At 40.9% G+C, this 21770-nt stretch overlaps 1 protein-coding gene across 3 annotated transcripts in view; it reads right to left on the bottom strand.

Annotated features, from left to right (window-relative positions):
• The window catches only part of AdamTS-A (ADAM metallopeptidase with thrombospondin type 1 motif A), a 629564-nt gene that overhangs the window by 65059 nt on the left and 542735 nt on the right, over positions 1-21770 (bottom strand). For all 3 annotated transcript variants that reach the window (XM_065220620.1, XM_065220621.1, XM_065220622.1), the window contains exons 8-9: positions 16014-16134; positions 8498-8729 (exon numbers count right to left, since the gene is read on the bottom strand). In XM_065220620.1, coding sequence (XP_065076692.1) covers positions 8498-8729; positions 16014-16134 — 353 coding nt within the window. The remainder of the gene's footprint in view (positions 1-8497; positions 8730-16013; positions 16135-21770) is intronic.

Raw genomic sequence — 21770 nt, 5'->3', positions numbered from 1 at the left:
CAGTGGGACGAAAAAAAAAGCGACGAAACTATTGAGTGCAGCATTTTGATGTCTTCTAGAATGTTTCTTCAATTTTTAAATACTTTATTGCAGTGGTAATATTTGTGGATTAAGGGCGGTATGCAATAAGATAAAAAAAAAATACTTTTCTATGTCTTGTTAAAATTGATGATCATCTATGGAAACATTGTAGATGAAGTCATTATAAAAAAACTTTGTCTAAGACGTAAATTTTCCATCTCTCAAGTGGATGAAGTCACAGGGTGAAAATGAAGTACAAACAGTAGTACCCCTTAAAACCGTTTTTCACGACAACTTTTTAGTTTGAATTTTTAAATTTTTAGAATGTTTTACAAAGTTGTAAGTGCTTTTAAACTGCAAAAAACAAAAGGAAATTTCATTGTTTTAATAAAGTATCTCAATGTTCTGTTACGTTTTGCTGTTTTCATGACCATTTTTCCATCTGTTTACATTAGAGTGGGTTCCCCACTACTTTTTCAATGCTGGTCCCCAAAAACTGGGTGAAATTTTAACGAATTTGGTTATAATCTCGATTTGCGGGAGAATTTTAAATTTTGTATGAACAGGAACGATCCTATTAATTTGCTTACCAAAAATCCTAATGTTGCTCAAATTTCACCAAAACTCGGACTACTATACCAAACAATTTTGTCGAAGCTACAACTCATTCTAATGTACATACTTGGAAAAATGGTCATGAAAACAGCAAAACGTAACAAAACATTGAGGTACTTTATTATAAAATTCATTAGGCTTACCCTTATCCCCCTATGAATTGTATATGTAACAGTACGGTATAAGTTGCTGAACGAAATTACGTTGAGTTTGGCTGCTAATACCTCCTAACCTGCAAGATACACCCCTTTTAAAGTTAGTGTTGAAAAATTATAAATACGGATCTAAATCCTTTACTTGAAGAGCCATTTGCTTCGCTGAGCAAAAATGGGCAGGTTTAAAGCACTTACAACTTTGTAGAACAATATAAAAAAATAAAACTCAAACTAGAAACTTTATGATAAAAAAAAAACGGTTTTTAAGGGGGTACTAGCGTTTATACTCCATTTTCACCCTATAACTTCGTCCACTTGAGAGATAGAAAATTGGCGTCTTGATCAAAGTATCTTAAAATAACTTCTACAATGTTTTTCTAGATGACCATCAATTTCAACAAGACATAAAAAAGTAATTTTTTATCTATCACCTATTTTTTAGTATCCCCCTTAATTAAAAATGTTCACTACTCAATTAAACTACTCAAAAAAATGAAGAAACATTCTTAAAGACATCAAAATGATACACTCAATAGTTTCGTCACAAATAGCCATGTACCACTATTTTATATTTCAGGGAATTTTTTTTAAATTATGAGATTAGCAAAAATAAGCTTAAGATTTTTCGATTTTTTCCAAGCCTTAGAAAACCTCTCAAGATATGAAAAAAAAAACAAGTCGCAAATTTCTAACTTGAAGTTTTTTTTTTGTTTCTGCAACTGAGAGAAATATTGAAGATGTCAGACTTTGAAAAATGTCAAAATCCTAGATTAATAAGATCAAGAGTCTGGTTTTAATTCTCGTGGAATATTTAGAAATTTCAAATCAATTTGAGAAGAATATAAAATTATTTAGACTAGCATTTAAATGAAATTCTGATGAAAATTCAAGACCAATTTATGAGAAAATTTTAATTTTAATTTGGAGGAGAAACTTAAGAAAAAATATTTCAGAGGATAATTCCAAGAAAATGTAGAAGAGAGTTCTAAGTGAATTCGTCATATTGTAATCAATGCCGGCGCCGGTGGTGTAGTGGTAAGCGTGACTGCTTTCTAACACCCCGATGGGTCTGGGTTCAACCCCAGCCGAGGTCGGTGGGATTTTTCTGAGGCATAAAAATCTCTGGTCACGTCTTCCTTCGGAAGGGAAGTAAAGCCGTTGGTCCCGGCCCATGTGTGTGTTGAATGGGTGCGATATCCTACGCAGGTGTGGAAGCTGCCTTCCTGCACATTCGATTGCCGTCAATGGATGGCAATCGATGTCCGTCGGTGATTGGCACTAGATTGCGGAAAAGAGACCGACGTTAAGGTGATACGGCACGTCATGTAACAATGGCTGTCCCCACAATCATTAAATAAACGTGTTTTAGTATGCGTACAAAAGAGATCTTCCTACAAAATAGTAAGTTACTAATTACATACCATAAAAAATGGGCCAAAACTGTATGAATAAGATCTGGATGCATATTTGTACACTTTCTCACCAAAATATTACCAGATCGTTCACGCATTCGCAATATTTGCATGAAAAAGTACGATCAGTCGATTTTGTTCTACTCTGGGCATGTAATTTAACTAACTGTTTTCACTAGCTTCCACTTTTCAGAATCACACTAAAAACAATTACGACACGTGCTTCTACAAGTACTTTCAATTTAATTCACCTTTAAAGATGATATTAACTTAAATGATATCATTTGCATCGTAGAAAACGCGAGCCGCAAATAATTTTGTAAGCTGAAATTGTTTTGTTTACCTTTTTTCTACACACCACATTACGAAGGTGTGTGTACAAATCATCTATCATCGTATCCAGTGTTGTCAATTAAATTGAAACAAAGTGTTTAAAAACAATGTTTTTATTGCTTTTGAAGGTTCTTCAACTGTGTTCAATTTAGAAACCATCACTAATAAATATTAAAACAATAACTTATTTTGCTTTTTCCAGAAAAGAAATGGAAGTAAATAAACCTACAAATCTTCTATAGAGAACCTATTTGTCATTCTGGTTGCACTGGTCGAAGCCATCTGCTGATATTAAAAAGGCGGGAAAAGAATGATGGAAAAATATAAACATACACGATAAGAAAAAACGTACCTAGCGGCCAGTTCACATTTACCTACTTTTTACTTTGAGTATATTCACGATCATATTCACCTACTCTTGGGTATAACTGACTAACTTTTGGGTAGAAAGCGAATTTTCAATTCCATAAGGTTTGAACACAAGTGAATGAAAACTACTTTGATTCATTTTACCTACTTCCTGCTTCCTGTAATAAAGTGGCGAGATGTGTGAAAATAACTTACTTAAGGGTACTTTTTTCTTACGATGTACCTGGAGGTTTGAGTGCTGGAATCATTTTTGGACTGGTCGTCTGTAACCAAAGTGTACAAAGTGTGGCTTTGAATTAATCAACTACTATGATTACTTGACTTGGTTGGCCTTGGTGGCTAGGCGTATGATATTTTTCTGTATAGCAAGGGATGTCCTTGGGAGGTGGTAGATCGTTAATTTTGGCTGATTGAATAGAAATGTAGTAATGGTGTCAATAATGGATGATAAATAGACATTCGACCTATTAATAACGAACTCTAGCAGCTATGTTTACGGTAGTTGCGACAGTGCATGATGAACACCCACACCCCTACAGCATCAATGATAATTATTTCACTGACACATAGAAACGAGAGAGAAAAAAGCAAAAAAAAGCGTGACGTATCGTATCACCTTAAATAAAGGAAAAGAAGATATTGTAATCAAGTTCCAGATTTATCAAGTTTAGCTTGAATAAGACCCTATTTTCTCGAGGATCTAGAAAAAAAATCTAAACATTGTTCCACGGCAAGGTTTGAGTAGTAGAAAACGTCATTTTGAACTGGTCGAATGATGCGATCTAAAGGGTGTACCGTTTAAAATACGCACACACTCTAATTGCTCTAACTTTTGATCCGTTGGGTAAAATTAATTGAAATTTTGCGTAGACATAGTTTAATGTATACCGTATGCGTGATAATGTTTACACCATTGAGCAATGTCAAAATTAAAAAAAAAAATGCTCAAAAATTTTGTTCTCGAGTTTTTTTTATTTATTCAAAGGGAGGATGTTTCTCCGAGTCTTAAACTATGTTAATCATCGATCGAGTTTCCACTTGCTGCAATTACGGCCTCCACACGCGCCAGAATGCATGGCAGGTTCTAATGATGTAGTCTGGATCCATTTCTCTCCAGGTACGGGTCAATGTTTGTCTGAGGCTTGCTGTACTCGGGTGGGGTTTAGAACAGGCCTTGGCCTTCATGACGCGCCATATTGAGTAATCCAGCGGATTAAGATCGGGGCTGGATGGCGGCCACATATCCTTCGCCCAGAACGGAAGATGTTCCTGCAACCACTTCTGAGTGCGGTTCGAGGTGTGGCACGGAGCCCCATCTTGTTTGGCATTTGGCTTCGAACCGTACTGTTCTTTGATCCACGGAAGAACATACTTACTTAAAATCCAGATTTAGACCTCCGTGTTGAGCTTGTCGCCTTCTGGAATGAACACCGGGTCAATTTTTTTTTGCCATCGGAAGTCACCAATCCAAACACCATAACGCTAGCAGGATGCTTGGTCATATACACGTTCTTGTGCTCGTCGGCCACGTCTTTTACCGGAAGAGAACTAATATACCGGTCGGTTCTGGAATTTGATGCGGGATCGACGGTAAACATGCTCTCGTCGGTGAAAAGGATTACCGGCTTTTTTCGCTTAAGGAAGTTCAAGATTTTCTTGCATCGTTCGACTTGTAGCTCCCGGATGCGGTTGGTAATCATGTGAGTTTTTTTTTCCGTGCCCTCGACTTCGCCCCGCAATCTTCCTTTACGATCTTCCGCGCCGTAATGTCACTGATCCCGTGTTCCTTTGCCATTTTCCGTATTGAACGCACTGGATTCACCCGAATCTTCCTTTTGATAGCAGCGATAACCCTCGGAACCCGAGCTGACCTCGGACGACCTGTGGCCACCTTCGCGGATAGTTGTCTTTTCTTTTCTCGGTCTAAAACCCTTTTAACGGTCCATCGGGACACTCCCACGGCGATTGAAATGTTTTTTTTTGCAATATTTGCGCGTGGAAAAAATTACGAATACGCTGCCATTTCGTCATGGTGCAACTGTCAAACTAAGTAAATCATTTTCTTTTATACACAGCCTACTACGGTATGAGCTATAGGTTACGTGCATGCAAAGAAAACCAAGGCATTGTATGCACAGGTGAAACGGGAACCTTATTTTTACGATGGTGCAAACATTATCACGCATACGGTATTGTTTACACTCTGTGAGTTGGTGGTGCGCAAAAGTTTTCAAAATTGCGACGTAAGAACAGTGCGTGCGCGGAAAAGTTTTGCACGAGTGCTTTGAGAGTAAGGATCTGTCGCATCGTGAAAAAAGTTGAGAATCGCGACTTCTGAAGGTTCGAAGAACGTCTGACTGTTGATCGGAAGCGAAGATCCGGAAAAACAGAAGAGTCTGTGCCTTGGGGCATGAACGGAAGCTTGACGTAGGACCGCTAGTGGACGGTACAAATATGTTGATCATTTACTTCTTAACTCTTTCCGTTTATGAATTGGTGGCCTTGAAAAGCACCGGTTGTTTTTCAAATGGTGTCCATTCCGATCGATGTGGGTGCTTTCGTCGTCGTGTCTTCGTATTGGTGCGATGCGTGCAGTTCCGCTCATACGTTGTGTCCAAAGCTTATCCGTCCGTTGCTCGAAAGCAAATGACGAAGAAAACGATTTGGCAAGCATTGGCAAGATTGGTGAAATGGTGAGCGATCAACCGAGCATTGAGCTCGCTCATATGAGCATGCGCAATGTGTCGTTTGTTCGGTTTGCGCTCCATGTTTGGGATTTTTCGTTACATGTTTGTATTTTGATTTTTTTTAATGTGACCCCCAGTATAAAAATTAAATACGTAGTCCTACGTAAAAAAAAAGCCGTAAAGGTCAACGAGAACCACCACAAACGCGTGGTTGGGGCCTTTAAACGGGAACCGAACGCCTCAGTTTGAGATGTGGCTAAAAAGTTGCATGTGAGCAAAACTTTCGTGCAGAATTCCAAAATTCGAGCTGGACCACGTACGATTCAGAAGTCCCCAAACCGTGACGAGAAACAAAATACGGTTGCAAAAAGCCGTGCCCGGAAGTTGTACGGCCAGAAGTTAACGAAACCACACTGCTGCGTAATGGATGACGAGATATATGTGAAGGCGGACTTCAACCAGATTCCAGGAAACCTGTACCTGTAAATTTTGGTTTTCCCATAGTAATTTCTATATTAACTTCAAATGGTTTGTGCCAAGTCAGTTTCTTACTAAATAAGTTCAAATTTTGGGAGGCTAATCAGGATCCAATTTGGAACCGTTTGAGCACTGTGGAGCGAACATTTCAAATTTTGCATCAGTCTAATGGACAGGTGTAGTTGGAAGAGTGTCTCCAAAAGCAGCTCCTGAATCTCTCCTGAATGCTCACGACGGTCCGACGATTTTCTGGCCGGATTTGGCATCATGCCACTACACGAAGGACGTGTTATAGTGGTATAAGGCGAATGATGTCGATTGCGTGCCGAAAGAACTCCCCAATCACTTCGGAGCTGCGCCCAATAGAAAAATACTGGGCCATTCTGAAGGAGCACCTTCTAAAACGACCTAAAGTGGTGAATAATGTAGAAGAAATGAAGAAAGCATGGGTTAATATGCAAAAAACTGTCGATTCTGAGGTCGTGCAGAATCTTATGGCTGGGGTTAAGGCCAAGGTTAGTGCATTCGGATATAAAGGCGAAATAAATTAAATGAATGATGTCAAAACTAACTTTAATTTTTCTATTTACTCCCTGAAAATTTGGTGATAATTGGATAAAAACTCGAATTTTGAGAATGAATTTTGGGTGTGCAGATTTTGAGCGGTACGCCCTTTATTTCGAAAAGTGTTCTAAGGAATTGAACTCTGCGTAAAATTCTAAAGGAATTCTCTGGACAATTGCATGGGAATCATAAGAAGAATTCTAAGGGAATCTTTAGAATATATCTAAGATTATGCTGAACCGCATTCCAATGCAGTTCTCAAGACAACTATAGGATTATTTATAAGGGTATATCGTGAATATTCTGAGAAATATTTTAAAGAAATGCAACAGAAACAGAGCTGGTAAATATCACGATTGTCATGTGACAGTGAGAAAACAGGTCCTCTCACTATCACGAGACAAATCTACCTTCCAAATCTAGCTTTCTTGTCATTTTCCAACGACCAAGCACTCATGAGAATAATTCTCGTGCGGTTTTGACATCAACATTTCTAACTGATTTAGATGAATTTAGGAAAGCATGTAATCGGTAAAGAGAATATATTTTTAAGATTTTCGTGGTACAAGTAACAATAATATAAATGAATGAGCTAGTAATTGCGATGATCACAACACTCTCACGTTCTGTCATTCGATGAGATTTTGAAGAAAATCTCTCTCATCGTTTTCTCATCCGATGATAGTGACAGAACTATCTCTGTAAATATCGCGTGAAATCTTTCATTGATAATGAGTTTTGTCTGCCCTGAACAGAAATTTAACAGAAATTTACTTAAGCAAATTCTTGGGAGAACTATTAAGGATAAGATGTGAGTGGTGAAGAAACCCAAGAGTGTTATAGACAAATTATGAAACGAGCTCTGAGTAAATTTTCGAATGATTTAATGGAAATTTACGTGCTGAGCATAGTAGGCAGCCATAATCATGTTTAAAAAGTTTCTGGATTGCGAGCCTTTACGAGAGGATGTTTGCTGTGAGAGGTGCTTATCGGGAGGCATTATATGATTATGATTCTCGGTAAAAGAATTTCCCATCTCAAATTATATATCTGAATAGTTTCAGATTGCCGAGAAGTTCAAGCTGAACATTGCATTAGGTCCTAAGTAACATTGATCGATTCTCTTCGTCGACTTTCTCTTTCGGTAATAACATGAGCACATAACCGTTTCTTGTTGTTTTTGCCGTATTATATGCTAGATTAAAGCTTCTTTTATCGATACGTGTGCTGAAAATACCTGAGAATGTCTTAAGATGGCCGTGGGGATATAAAGAGAAAGTCGACGTAGGGAATCTGTCAATGTTACTTAGGACCTACTGCAATGTTCAGCTTGAGTTGTTAACATCAGGGTTACTTCCACTCACTTGCTATAAAAAGATGTTTTTCGGTTACAAGAAGAGGTCATGAAGTATATGTTTGACACAAAAAATCTGTCAATATTGCTTTCAGTGCGTCACAATCAGCGATTTTACGACTCGTGAGCGCTCACTCAGAGTGAACGCTCACGAATCATAAGATCGCTGATTGTGAGGATCTGAAAGCGAAATTGACAGGTTTTATGAGTCAAACACATACTTTACACCCTCTTCCTGTTACTTAAAAGTAGAACATACCATTATAACATCTAATGATTGCATAATCCCGAAAAATATTTTTTTATAGCAAGTGAGTGGAAGCAACCCTGGCTAACATGTCTAATAATGTTTCGAAACAGTTTCGTGAACATTTATTGATATCTGAGTTTGTGAATACATTTAACAATAAACGTGACTTTCTACCTAGACCAGGACCAGTACATTTGGCAAATTACCCCTATAGAAACATATTTTTAATTAATTACAACATAAGTCGGTCAACTACTTACACATGTCCCAGTTCGTGTGCGATCGTAAACGCCGCCGACAGTCCGTTATCCTGAACGATCGCACACGAGGACCGCTTGCACATGGTTCCCAGTTCGGCCAGTCCCAGCGTGTCGCACTTCATCTGATGCCGGCAGATTTGCTCCCGCGTCAGTAGAAATGCTGTGTCGTGGTGGAAGTTGGAAGCCTGCTTGATACGGCAGAACGCCTGCAACATTTCGGATGCCGATACGCCTGAAAGCAAACGAAAAAATAAAACCAAAATATGTCAAACAATGACTCAGCTGTGGACTTTATGTTTCAAACAAGCTACCATTATCAAACGAATTCCCGAACCGAATCACAATCAGTTTGCTGTACGCATATTTTATGATTTATAAACGTCCCCGTTGACGTCGTTGTTCGGACTCGGCTGCGCACCGAGTTCTTCTAATACTATTAATCCACGCTTGTCGCGACCATTTCCACAAGGCAATAAATTTAGGCAGCAGCCGGTCGCACAGGCATTCACGACGTGGTCATTGTTTTTCTTCGAGGACCGTCCAACGACGACGACGACGAAGGCGACGGTTGTTGGAAGCATTATTAAATTTCCCTCGTCGTCGGTGAAGTATTCATGACAACTAGTTCTCTTTCTTTGAGAAACAAGCGCCGGTCAGCCGGTGTCAACAGATTTGAAATATAGAAACAAGTCGCCCAGCTGCGTGAACATTCCTACAGTCTCTGACTGACGTTTAGCGAAAATGCATTTTCTGAGGCTGCCAAGATCAAAGCCGCGTCTGGTCACAACTCAACGAACGGACCAGGACTGCGCTGACTGGTGCAACTAGGTATTAGCTATTTCCGAGCGTCTAGACGCAGTCACCACTAGTGCGAGGCAATTAGTCAATTAATTTTACATAGTGTTTCACTCTCGCAGACAAATTGCTGCCAAATAGAAGGCGGTTCTCGATCTGCTCATAGGACGCGATTATGATTCAACGGAAAATACAGTAGGGCTGAATCAACTGATACTTAGATTTCCTCTAAAGTTAAGTTAAACAAAAATCTAACTGCACTGAATTAATTCTGCGTTGTATTACCATTAAGTAGCAATTACTCTCAATCAGGGGAAAATGAAAACAAATCAATATCTATCTGACAAAATATGCACCAGCCTCCGGCAATCTCGAGAAGCAATTTAGATAAATCAGCTACGCAAATCATGCACGGCTGGCTGGTGGTGGTTGTTATTGCAATACCTAGCTGCATTTGGCATTGTGGTAGGTAGCCGGGGCAGTAAGTAGAAGTAGCAATAGCAGATAGAGCTAGTTGTATACTAGCTGGTTGTAGATAATATTTTGTTTTCAACCTTTGTCCGAAGACGCGAGTGCCAGGCTGCCTATATGTAGTATGAGAGAGTGGGACTTGATGCTAGTTAAGATAGCGATCATTTTTACGGTAGTAAGGGAGCAATAAAAAATCAATTATCCCTGAGCAGCGGCTGATTGAGCGGTAACCACACCGAGGAGGTTCAAGTGTTATGATTGGCGTCAATTTGGTTATTATTGGAATTGAACCGAATAGAATTTTTCCAAGGGAATCCTGGCGTGCAAATTATGGCTGATGATTGGGTTCAGCCATGATATGAGTTAAATAAGTGATTTCATTCGAATAATAGGGCAGGTAAGATAGCATTTCGTGGAAAGCATTTTTAAGACTAGATAGATGGTAACCAAGACAGTGTCTAAAAATTGACCTGGGTTTTCAAACATTTCTTTAGCATTTGTCATGTCCAGAAAGTTTTTTTTTTTTCCTTTGGTTTGTTTTTTCCGTCGATCTTGTTTTCCGTGCTGAGCACCAATGCTACCGACGTGCCAGGAAGGCAGCTCCCACACCTGGACCCTACCTATCGACCCATCAACTCATGAACCGGGGACCAACGGCTTTACTTCCCATCCGAAGGAAGGCGTGATCAGAGATGTTATGCCTCAGAACATCCCGGCGGCGCCGACTGGGATTGAACCCAGGCCTGCTGGGGTGAGAGGTAATCACGCTTACCACTACACCACCGGCGCCGTTATGTCCAGAAAGTGTCATAATGGAAATTCCTCTAGGAATTCTGAGCGTAATCTGTGAAGTTTCGTTAGAATTTTGAGGTAGACAAATAGCACAGCTGGTAGCGAGTATCTTTGTAGTGACTTGGTCACTTTTTTCAAGCCAGTCACTAAAAAGTCTCATTTTCAAGGCCAAGCCACTATAGTCACTTTTTATTTTAATCAGTCACTATTTTAAACCTTTTTAGCTTGAATTATATCATCACATCATTCTTCCTACATTTAGATATCTTTTGGAAATTGTAGAGATCGCAGCTTTAGTCTAGACTTTTGGAGCAGTTAAAAGAAATATGTAAGCTTGAGTTTAGAAAAATTCAGGATAGTTCCATGATGTTCCAAACAATAATCAAGAATCTTTAAAATGATCCGAGAATTTCAGGGAAGTATAGATACCTTCAGAGAATTAATAAAATCTTAAAAAATGTTTCAGGTTCTTCAGAGAAGTCCAGAGAACTTCAAGGAAGTTAAAAGGAACCGAGACCTTCGATAGAATTGAGAGCTACAGTGTACCTTCGAGAACACCAAGTCATATAAGAGAATCAAAGAGCAGTTCAAATCGACAGTGAGCATGCATAAGGGCGTTTACGCGATGATCGATTCTCTTTATCGATTTTCTCATTGCAGCTAAGCGAAACAATTTTCTAAAATTTGTTCAATGCAGAGTTGTAACAGGTTGTATTGGCTATCAAAAGCAACAGCAAACGCACCGAGAAACGTTAATTCTAGCGAGTTCTTAACAAAAGAGAAAATCGACGAAGAGAATCGATCATCGCGCTTACGCCCTTATGCATGCTCACCGTCGAAATCATTTTAAGGAAATTGTAGAAAGCTTTAAGAAGTTTCAGGAAACTCAGGGACTTTCCGGAAACTTCAGCAAAGCTCCGAGATAATTTCTGGAACACTATAAAAATTATATGATCATCTGTAAAATGTGAGAGTATAAAGGGTGTCCACGATGAAATTGCCACACACAAAATTGATTCACAAAATTCGAGTTTTCATCCGATTGCCATCAAATTTTCAGGGATTGAGAAATAACTATTAAACTTCATTTTACCATTTTACTCGTATTTTATTAACAGTCCATACGCAAATGCCCGCACCTTGGCCTTAACCCCGGCCATAAGATTCTGCACAACCTGTGAATCAACCGTTTTTTGCATGTAAACCCATACTTTCTTCAGTTCCTCGACTGTCTTCACTACCTTAGGTCGTTTAAGAAGGTGCTGCTTCATAATCGCCCAGTACTTCTCGATGGGGCGGAGCTCCGGAGTGTTGGGAGAGTTGAACATTTTCGGCACGAAATTGACCTTATTGTCCGCATACCACTTCAGCACGTCCTTGGAGTAGTGGCATGAGGCCAAATCCGGCCAGAAGATTGTTGGGACGTTGTGGGCCTTCAGGAGAGGAAGCAGCCGCTTCTGGAGGCACTCTTTTGTACACCTGTCCGTTCATCGTGTCCTGGGTCACGAAAGGTGCACTCCGCTTCCCGCACGTGCAGATGGCTTGCCAAACCAGGAATTTCTTCGCAAATTTGGACATCTTCTGAGTGCAGACATGCTCCGGAACGCTGAACTTATCCTTGGCCGTGAAAAACAGGTTGCCGGGGATCTGTTTGAAGTCGGCCTTCACATATGTTTCGTCGTCCATGATGCAGCATTCAACTTTCGTCAGCATGTTGAGGTACAACTTCCTGGCACGGGTTTTGGCGGACTTGTTCTGCTTCTCGTCGCGATTAGGGGCCTTTTGTACCTTGAACGTTCGAAGTCCAGCCTTAGTTTTGGCCTTCTGGACAAAACTTCGGCTTAGGTGCAGCTTCTTAGCCACATCCCTAACGGAGGCGTTCGGATTTCGGTTGAAGGCCCCAACTACGCGGTTGTGATTTTTGGTGTTGTACGGAATACTTTTTCCTTCACTTCTGGGCTTCCGATCGGTGGTCAACCGTTCCTCGAACCGCTTAATCACTCGCGACACCGTGGAATTCGCGATTCCCAAAGTTTTAGCGATGGAACGATGCGAGAGATCCTTGTTCTCGTGATGAATGCGCAAGATTTTATCACGCACGAGCTGTTCTTTCGACTCCATTTCCGCGAGTTTTGATCACAGGACTTTAAAACTTGCAGGATGTAAATAATGCACTATGAACTAAATCCACCCAAATTTTAATTAAATTCTACCCAACGGTTAAAAAGTTAGAGCAATTTCATAGTGTGGCAATTTCATCGTGGACACCCTTTAGGGTGTTATATCATACAAATGTCAAGAACTTAAAAAATGCGAAAATTTAGCTGAAATGATTTGACAACATCAATAAAGATCCATTAATTAAAAAAAAAACGAAAACTTTTAGCAAGCACCGATATTTTCAAGAAATTTCATTGGACTTCTAAGAAATTTAGATATTTTAAGATGGTTTCAACGAAGTTTCGAGTACTTCGAGGAGGATCAGATAACTTCAGAACAATCACATTAACTTAAGGAAATTTGCAGCGACTTTCAAGGAGCTCCGTGGAATAATTTCAGAAGCGTCAGGGAATTATGAATATATCTAGATAGAGTTGGAATAAGAGTGTAACAACTTTTGTAAACAATGACTTCTCTCGATGATTTCTAGGATCTCAAGGCATGCCCACATGAAGTCTTACCCTACCTGATGGTGATGTTGATTTGCGTGGGCGAGCCTTGACTTTTAAGACGTCGTCGAAAGAAGTCATTGTTTACAAAAGCTGTTACGCCATAATTCCAGCTCTATCTTGATCTTGATCTCATATGCCGGAGCATTAATCATTTTTACAGAACTTCAGTTAAGCATAGGAAACTTCAGGGATGTCTAGATTGTTTCAGGAATAAATAGTGATTTAAGACAAAGTTCCGTGAGCGTTTATGAATTTTATAATCATTAAGGAAAATATGGAAAAATTCAAGGCAATTCAATTAATTTCAGTAAAATTGCTAGTTCATATTCGTCTACAGCAGCTCAATTTCAGTAAAGATGCTATCCTCAAAGCCCTCCGTTCTGTTGACGCTTCGAAAGGGTAAGATCCGGATCGTATTCCACCTTCATTCATCAATAATTGGGCAGCATCGTTGGTCACTTTCGGAGTTGCTATCTTCAAGCGATCACTTCTGGATGGCGTTTTTCCTGGCACCTGGAAGCTTGAGTGTAAAACTATTGTCCAATCTCAATTCTGGATTGTTTGGTGAAAGTTCTGGAAAGTCTTCTGCATGACCAGTTCTACTTGGCTGTCCACTCCATAATCTCCGAGTACCAACATGGATTTATGAAGAAACCTACAATTACCAATTTGATGACCTTCACTAACACTCTGATTGGCAGCATCGAGAAGCGTCAGCAAGTTGATGCAGTGTATATTGACTTCTCTAAGGCTTTTGATAAAGTTCCCCACAATCTTGCTGTCACGAAGTTGAGCCGCCTTGTTCTTGGGAAACTGGGACTACCGATTAAATCAGTAAAAAAAAAGAATGGCAATTGTAATTGTTACTCACAAATGAATACTTACCACTTATTTTTGTAGTATTACTCATAAATGGGTAAAATTTAACTCATTTAATGGGTAGTCCCAGTTTCCCTCAAAAATGCTTACTTTGTAGTCATTATTTTGTTTTTTGCGTGTACACTAGAGGTGGGCACATCAGCTCATCTGGGTGAGCGGATCAGACCCGTCCAGCTCACTAAGGAGAGCCAATTCTTTGTAACAGCTCTTCAGCTCACATTGAAATTATTGAAATATATACACAAATTCAAAGTCGGAAAAGAAATAAGTTATTTTGGTGACCCTAAACCAATAGAGCTATAGAAGCTTAAAACTACATAAAATCGTAAAAGTAGTCTAAACTAAAAAATCCGTATTTTAAAACAGGCTTTACTTTTCAATTGATTACCCAAAACCTGAACAACCAAACTGCGCGCAAATGGAGCCAACAACATATCAGTAAAAGCAAAAAGTGTATGCTATAGGGCTACATCTATAACACACGCGAGGATATAATTAACATCGTGTCACACGATGTTACGCTTTTTCTCATATGCTATGCAATCCAGCCTATATTGATGTTAATTCTCCAGCAGAAATGCCCTCAATATTCTCGACATCAGTTCCAGATCATCAGCATGATCCGGGGAGCTGAATCCGAAGAGCAGGACGGGTCCAAGGGCAGGACGGATCCAAAGAGCTCGACGGGTTCGAGAGCTGGTATCCTAAACAGCTCCCACTGAATCATTCGGGTCGAAGATTCAGATCCGGAACTGAGCTGTGAAGTGGAAAGCTGCATTTTGCTTTTCGGTTATTTGCTTTTGTGCGGATCTTCCGCTCTCCCAGAGAATGATGGGAGGAGTAAGTGATGTACATATGTCTCTCTCTTTCTCAATCATCCGCTTGGAAGTATCCTTTACCGTTTACCGATCCTATCAATTAGTAGGCACATGTTGTATTATGCGCGCATCGTGGTTTACGCGTGGTCAATGCGTAAGTCCTTTTTTTAAGTTTTGATGAGCTATGGTTCTTTAAAAATGAACCGCGGATAATCAGCTCACTTTAGTGAATCGGGTCTTTAGAACAGCTCAGGAGCGGATCGCCCATATCTAATCTAAACAATGAATATCGGCTCCACAAAGCTACGGAAAATGAGCATGGAAAAATAAACGCATTACATAAAAAACTCTAAGAGTTTTGGAAATTCCCATAGGGTATTGAGTTAAGGTGTGTTGAATTAAGATAAGATGAGGAGAAGGAGAAGTGAGGAGATGATGTAGGGTGGTCCTCATCAGTCCTTTTTTTTAAGTTTCGCTATAAGTGACGGATTGTATGGTTTAGACTTGTGATATCAGTGAGCTGATGAGCAGCGGTTCGTTAAAAATGAACCGCGGGTCATCAGCTCACATTAGTGAATCGGGTCTTTAGAACAGCTCAGGAGCGGAACGCCCATCTCTAGTGTACACATCTATTAGATGGCAAGGACTACGAGCGCGATATACAGATATCTATGTGGCAACAACGATATTTTTCATAGAAGATTTTTTCTTCCTGTATCAAGCGGCAAAGATAGCTCGGCAAAACAGATTCATCCTCACAACTGGCTCTCGGATGTTGACTTCCATCACCGCTCATTTCAAAGTGTTGGGTATCTTCTTTACTCGGGTTCAGCTTCAATTTGCAGCGCACGCTCCGACCTATCGGTACTCAATATCCCTCTCAAGTGCATCAATCTTACAATCCCCGTATTCCTCACCAGCGCAAACCCATTAGATACCCGACCCCATAGGTCCCGGTATGGGGCACACGCGCACGTGACAATCGCAACAAACATAAACATAACAAATTCGGTTCGAGATAACAATAAATATAAATTGAAAAATGGCATTAGTTACCTTTGGCCAACCGGGAACAGATCAAACACTTACCTTTGCTGCCGTTGAGATCCAGTGTGCTGTGCGCGGCCAGATCCTGGTGGAGGTACAAAATATGCACCACTGCTATCTTAATTGAATTTCCAATGCTGGCATCGGCGTAAATGCTGGAAACCTGTTGCCCAACGCGGGACCGGGTTGGAGAGAGAAAAATGAGAATTATTAGCTCACTTTGAGGTCGATAGGGAGAATATAATAAGTAGAGGAACAGGCCCTAATGTTGTCCTATGGGATCTAAAGTCTTGGGCCCATCGATAAAAATCTCCTGTTATTCAACTTTTCATGGAAGAATGCGTCATCTGGATAATAAAAGTGAATATATATTAGGTTGCTGCTGAAAATTGTCAAACACTGCTTTCCTTCGAAATGTATGTTCCGGGCCCAATATTAGGGACATTAACCCTAAATGGAAACTATTGGGAAAGCATGTGTAAAAGTGTGGCCCCGAAGGCCGGGGCCGGTCGAGATTTATGGTATCACCGATCGACAGATTCCGATACGGTCGGTAACGGTTACCGCCGCCATCTGGACGTGAGAGTATGGTTCGCGTTTTTCTCCGGGACCAAGCGAGGGAGATGAATTATGACGCGCTACCGCCTCCGTGTAAGGTACCTACCTACTCGAGAGTGGGACTGCAGCAAAAAAGCAGTGGCAGCAAAGTAGCGCTCCTTCAATTGGATCAAGATAATTTTTACACGCTGAAGTGAGCGATTAATCAGTGACGGAGATGGACCTTTGCAACAAGTGCTCCCGAAGAGGCCCAACAACCCAACGGAACAGCGAAACAACTGCCAGTCAAGTAGTGACCGAGAGGGTAATTGCGTGAATAATTGAATTTTCCAGTTTTGTTTCTGGCTGTAGGGCTGCCTGGCATAACCATTTGTAGTGCATCGATTTGTTTTTTTTTTGTGGCCGTAGGAGGATTGCAGCCCGGTAACGGTGCGGTAAGTAACGTGTTGCTAAACAAATCCATTTACATGAAAATTGATTGATTGTAATCGGATGCCGGGGGCTAGGAAGGAGTAGATCTAGCTGGGATATGGCGAGAGCGGCGAGTGAGACTCGTTTGAAAGATGCTGTTTTTGGACATGTGAAGGCGGTTGACGGATCAGCTGTTCTTTTTTTTTGTCGGTGTGAGTGTGCGCTAGAGATCGGTTGATTAATGGCTTAGGTCGGTATATTTATTAACTTGACACATATTCCACAGAGCAGCTAGTGAATGACTGACTGACTGACTGACTGTTATGTAACGGTTTGTAGCAGATTGGGACTGCATCTTTTGCTGTCACTTGGGTGTTTGACTCCCACCACTTGTCTTTGCAGTGATTGAATGGCGTTGAATGTGAGCTCTGTGGTGGGATTTTCCGTAGAAGAAATCGATTTTTTTTTGTATCTAGATGACCAACTTTACCGTTCTGTATATAATTAGACATACCAAGTGGAATCAAATTTTATTAAATCAATCCTGACACCCCTTATGACTCATACCTAGTTTTCACGTGACATCTACATCCGTAAATTCAGCAGCCCTTTGGGTTCCAACGACTGCTGAATTCGGCTCTTGGTATGTTGAATAAAATGTGGTCCAGTTAGAATCCGGAAGTAAGAGATCATCTCTATCTCGGGATGCTCGGGATTGGTTTGTTGTAAGAAAATGGACAAGTACTCAATTTGGAGTTTTTTTTTATTGCACTTGCATATACGAATATCTCAAATCTTATTCCGGTGGTTTTCTGATAAAATTGCGAACTTTCTTTGAAATTACCGCCATTATCTGTTGTACACGCTGGATATCAACCTAAGTGCTGTCACCTTGCCATTCTTCTTCAACTTCCGCACTTGATAACTGCGCAAAAAGGGCTGCATCCGAAAAAACGGAATACCTTTAAATTGTCACACCTTTTCAAAATTTGCATCTGGGCGTTATATATTTCATAGATAGTATAGAAGAATTTCTATTCCTCACAAATGTGTATTACAAGCTGACTTTTGGTGACTACTGGAATGACTAAAAAATAGGAAGGGCCGCTCAAAATGCCGCTCAAATTAAAGGATCTTGGCGTACTCTCGCGTGTTAGCTCACTTTTTAAAATTTGTTTGCCATAAAAGTCACGAATAACCTGAAAATTTTCAAGCGACTATAACAAAAAAATCATTCATCATTCCTAAATATTATATTAGGGGTAAGAGGGACATAGTGAGCAGGTGGGGCATAGTGAGCATCCCGTGCACCAGCTTAGACTTCCGGCCGTTTGGAACAAATTGGTTGGTGGTAGGATCAATATCATAATGATATTGAACCTACTACCAGTTGATTTGTTTCATGCAGCTAGTGATCCATGGCCAAACTGCGGGATGCTCACTATGCCCCACCTGTTCACTATGCCCTCCTCCCCTTATCCAGATTATTTAATTTCAAAACATGCGAAGCAAATTCAACGCATCGTATCTCTCATGGAGATGGCTTTCTGCTTAGAAACCCAAGCACAGGCTGCGCTCATCAAGCTATCAATGAGATGATAATCGTTGCCAGATTCAGAACACCACGGGACCAAAACCTTACTATAATCTAATGTTATGCGCAACCGATGCTGCCGAATTGCTGGACAAAGAGAACTTTTACAGTCAACTGAATGCTGTCGTGGATACGACTCCAAGAGGTGATATCAAGATCTACTCAGGCGACTTCAATGCGAAGATCGGCTCCGACAACTCGGACTATGAGCGCATTATGGGACGCCATGGTCTCGGAGATATGAGCGAGAACGGCAAGCTGCTTGCAGAGTTTTGTGGCAACAACGACATGGTGATCGGGGGCTCGGTCTTCCCCCATAGCCCAGTGCATAAAGTCACATGGATCTCCCGTGATGGATATACAGAGAACCAAATCGACCACATCTGCATTAGGGTGTTTCATTTTGAAAAAAGTGATGAATTTTTGATAGGCCACCCTCCAGTTCGATTCATAGCCCCAAAATATGAACCTGTGCAAAAAATGGTAAAGATTGATGAAGGTTTAGAGGTCGCGCCAATGATTTGGATTTTGTATGGAGATTTTGGTGAATTAGTATGGGAAATTATTGATTTTCGTTTACATTGCTCTAACTTTGGTTGTAGTTGTCCAAACGTTGAAAAAAAAAAATATGTGGTTGTCATGACAATGATCAACAAGCCTGTTGTTGTTGCGATGAAATTGGCGTTGTTGCCTTGTACATATTCATCTGTCAATTTACCCTATTTTGCCATTTTTTCACATTTTTATAATTCTTGATACGCTGCAAAACTGAGCGTAGCAACTGTAGGCTTTTTGTTTATTGCCATAGCAATAACATACTAAATTTTTTCGACATTTGGACAAGTAGAAGCAAAGTTATAGCGATATAAGCGATTTTTTAAATTCTTCCATAGTAATTCCCATACAAATTTCAAATCATTGGCGCGACCTCTAAACCTTCATCAATCTTTACCAATTTTTGCACAGGTTCATATTTTGGGGCTATGAATCGAACTGGAGGGTGGCCCATCAGAAATTCATCACTTTTTTCAGAATGAAGCACACTAATCTGCATCATCCGAAAATGGAGACGGAGCCTTCTTGATGTTCGGAATAAACGCAGCGCTGACATCGCGTCTGACCATCATCTCCTGGTCGGTGAGATCCACCTACGCATTGCGCGGGTTCACCGGCGGGAGGAGAGACTCGATCGGTGATTCAACACACGCCAACTGGAAGACCCAGCAGTGAAGAGATCGTTCGTCGAAGAACTCGAGGCTCACGCAGCTAATATTCCGGAAGGTGGCGGCGTAGAAGAACAGTGGACGAGCATCAAGAATGCCTTTATTGAAACAATCGAGAACAACCTGGGTGAGCTGCGCACTCAGAAGAAGGAGTGGATCACCGATGAAACCTGGAGGAAGATCGAGGAACGGAGAGAAGCTAAAGCCGCGATAGAGCGAGCAAGGACCTGAGGAGCCAAGAACGAGGCCCGTCAGCGGTATTCGGCTCTAGAGAAGGGAAGTTAAGCGCTCCTGTAAAGGGTGATACGGTCAAAATTTGGTCAAGGGAAAACGCGTGTAAATCGGTGAAATCGTTTATTTAAAAAATCAAATTAAATTTCTTTTTCAAGTTCAATTAGTATAAAATTCAGGAAAAATATTCAGTTCAGTTCCGCTTTTCCAAATCCGAATTGCCGGGCATTACGCTTGACCCCTGCCATCAGATTTTGTACAGCCACCTTGTCCACCTTCTTCGCCGCAGAAAGCCAGTTTGCCTTGAACTGCTGCTCGCCCTTAGCAGTTTTTTGGTCTTCTTTAGGTTCCGCTTGACAATAGCCCAGTATTTCTCAATTGGGCGGAGCTCTGGCGTGTTGGGAGGGTTCTTGTCCTTGGGAACCACCTGCACGTTGTTGGCGGCGTACCACTCCATGGCCTTTTTACCGTAATGGCAAGATGCCAAATCCGGCCAAAACAGTACGGAACAACCGTGTTTCTTTAGGAAAGGCATCAGACGTTTATTCAAACACTCTTTCACGTAAATTTCTTGGTTGACAGTCCCGGAAGCTATGAAAATGCTGCTTTTCAAGCCACAGGTACAGATGGCTTGCCAAACCAGATATTTCTTTGCGAACTTTGACAGTTTCATGTGCTTGAAAATATCTGCTACCTTTCCCCTTCCTTTTGCCGTATAAAACTCCTGTCCCGGAAGCTGCTTGTAGTCGGCTTTGACGTAGGTTTCGTCGTCCATTACCACGCAGTCAAACTTCGTCAGCATCGTCGTGTACAGCCTCCGGGATCGCGCTTTGGCCGTCGTATTTTGTTTATCATCGCGATTTGGAGTCACTACCTTCTTGTAAGTCGATAGTCCGGCTCGTTTTTTGGCTCGATGCACGGTTGTAGACGATACACCCAGCTTATTTGCGGCATCTCGGAGAGAGAGGTTAGGGTTTCGCTTGAAACTACCGGCAACTCTTTTTGTCGTCTCAGAGGCTTCCGGTTTTCGATTTCCCCCCGATCCAGACTTCCTGGCTGTCGACAAACGTTCCCCCAAACACTTTAATTACATTTGTAACGGTTGATTTGGCAACTTTTAGCGATTTTGCCAACTTTGCGTGCGAGTAGCTCGGATTTTCGCGATGCGCGAGCAAAATTTTGATACGCTGCTCTTCTTGCTTGGACGGCATTTTGACAACTGAAGAGTGAATTCCAAAATCAAAATAGGAGCAACATTCTACACACACACACCTTCAAAATGAGGGGTGTTCAGGTTTTTTAAATGCAAAATTGAAAGAAATACGTCAAGTTGATATTGACCAAATTTTGACCGTATCACCCTTTATATATGTTTGTATATCACGAAAACAACTTTGAATATACGTGCATTCTGGTTGTCTGGGTTCTATGTCTAGTAGGAGTTGGGCCGATTACTCGCGGCTTAGTCGAGGTTAGAGGGGTACATTGTTGAAGGATAGGATCAGGGGAGGAGCTTGGGGTAGGTTTTTGTTGTCTCATCAGAGCGTTGTCGCCAGTATGAATGGTAGTGCTGTTCTAGCTTCGTCTGGAGTTCGACCGGCTATGGTGACCAGTGGGCGACGATGAGAATCATCGATACGGGGGGACAAGACAAACAAAAACTAATAAAGAGAGACAAAAGACAAAGGAATTAAATTCTTATACTAGACATTTGAAGAAACACATAAACGGACTGCATATAGCAGAGATCACGGGTTGCCAACACGTATCTGATAGGAACAT

The sequence above is a fragment of the Ochlerotatus camptorhynchus genome, unplaced genomic scaffold (genome assembly GCF_037179485.1).
Source record: "Ochlerotatus camptorhynchus isolate MF236.1 unplaced genomic scaffold, CSIRO-AGI_Acam_v1.1 ptg000130l, whole genome shotgun sequence".
NCBI classification, from domain to species: Eukaryota; Metazoa; Arthropoda; class Insecta; order Diptera; family Culicidae; genus Ochlerotatus; species Ochlerotatus camptorhynchus.
The sequence above is the reverse complement of the archived record's forward strand: the minus strand, read 5'-3'. Positions and strand labels throughout refer to the sequence as shown.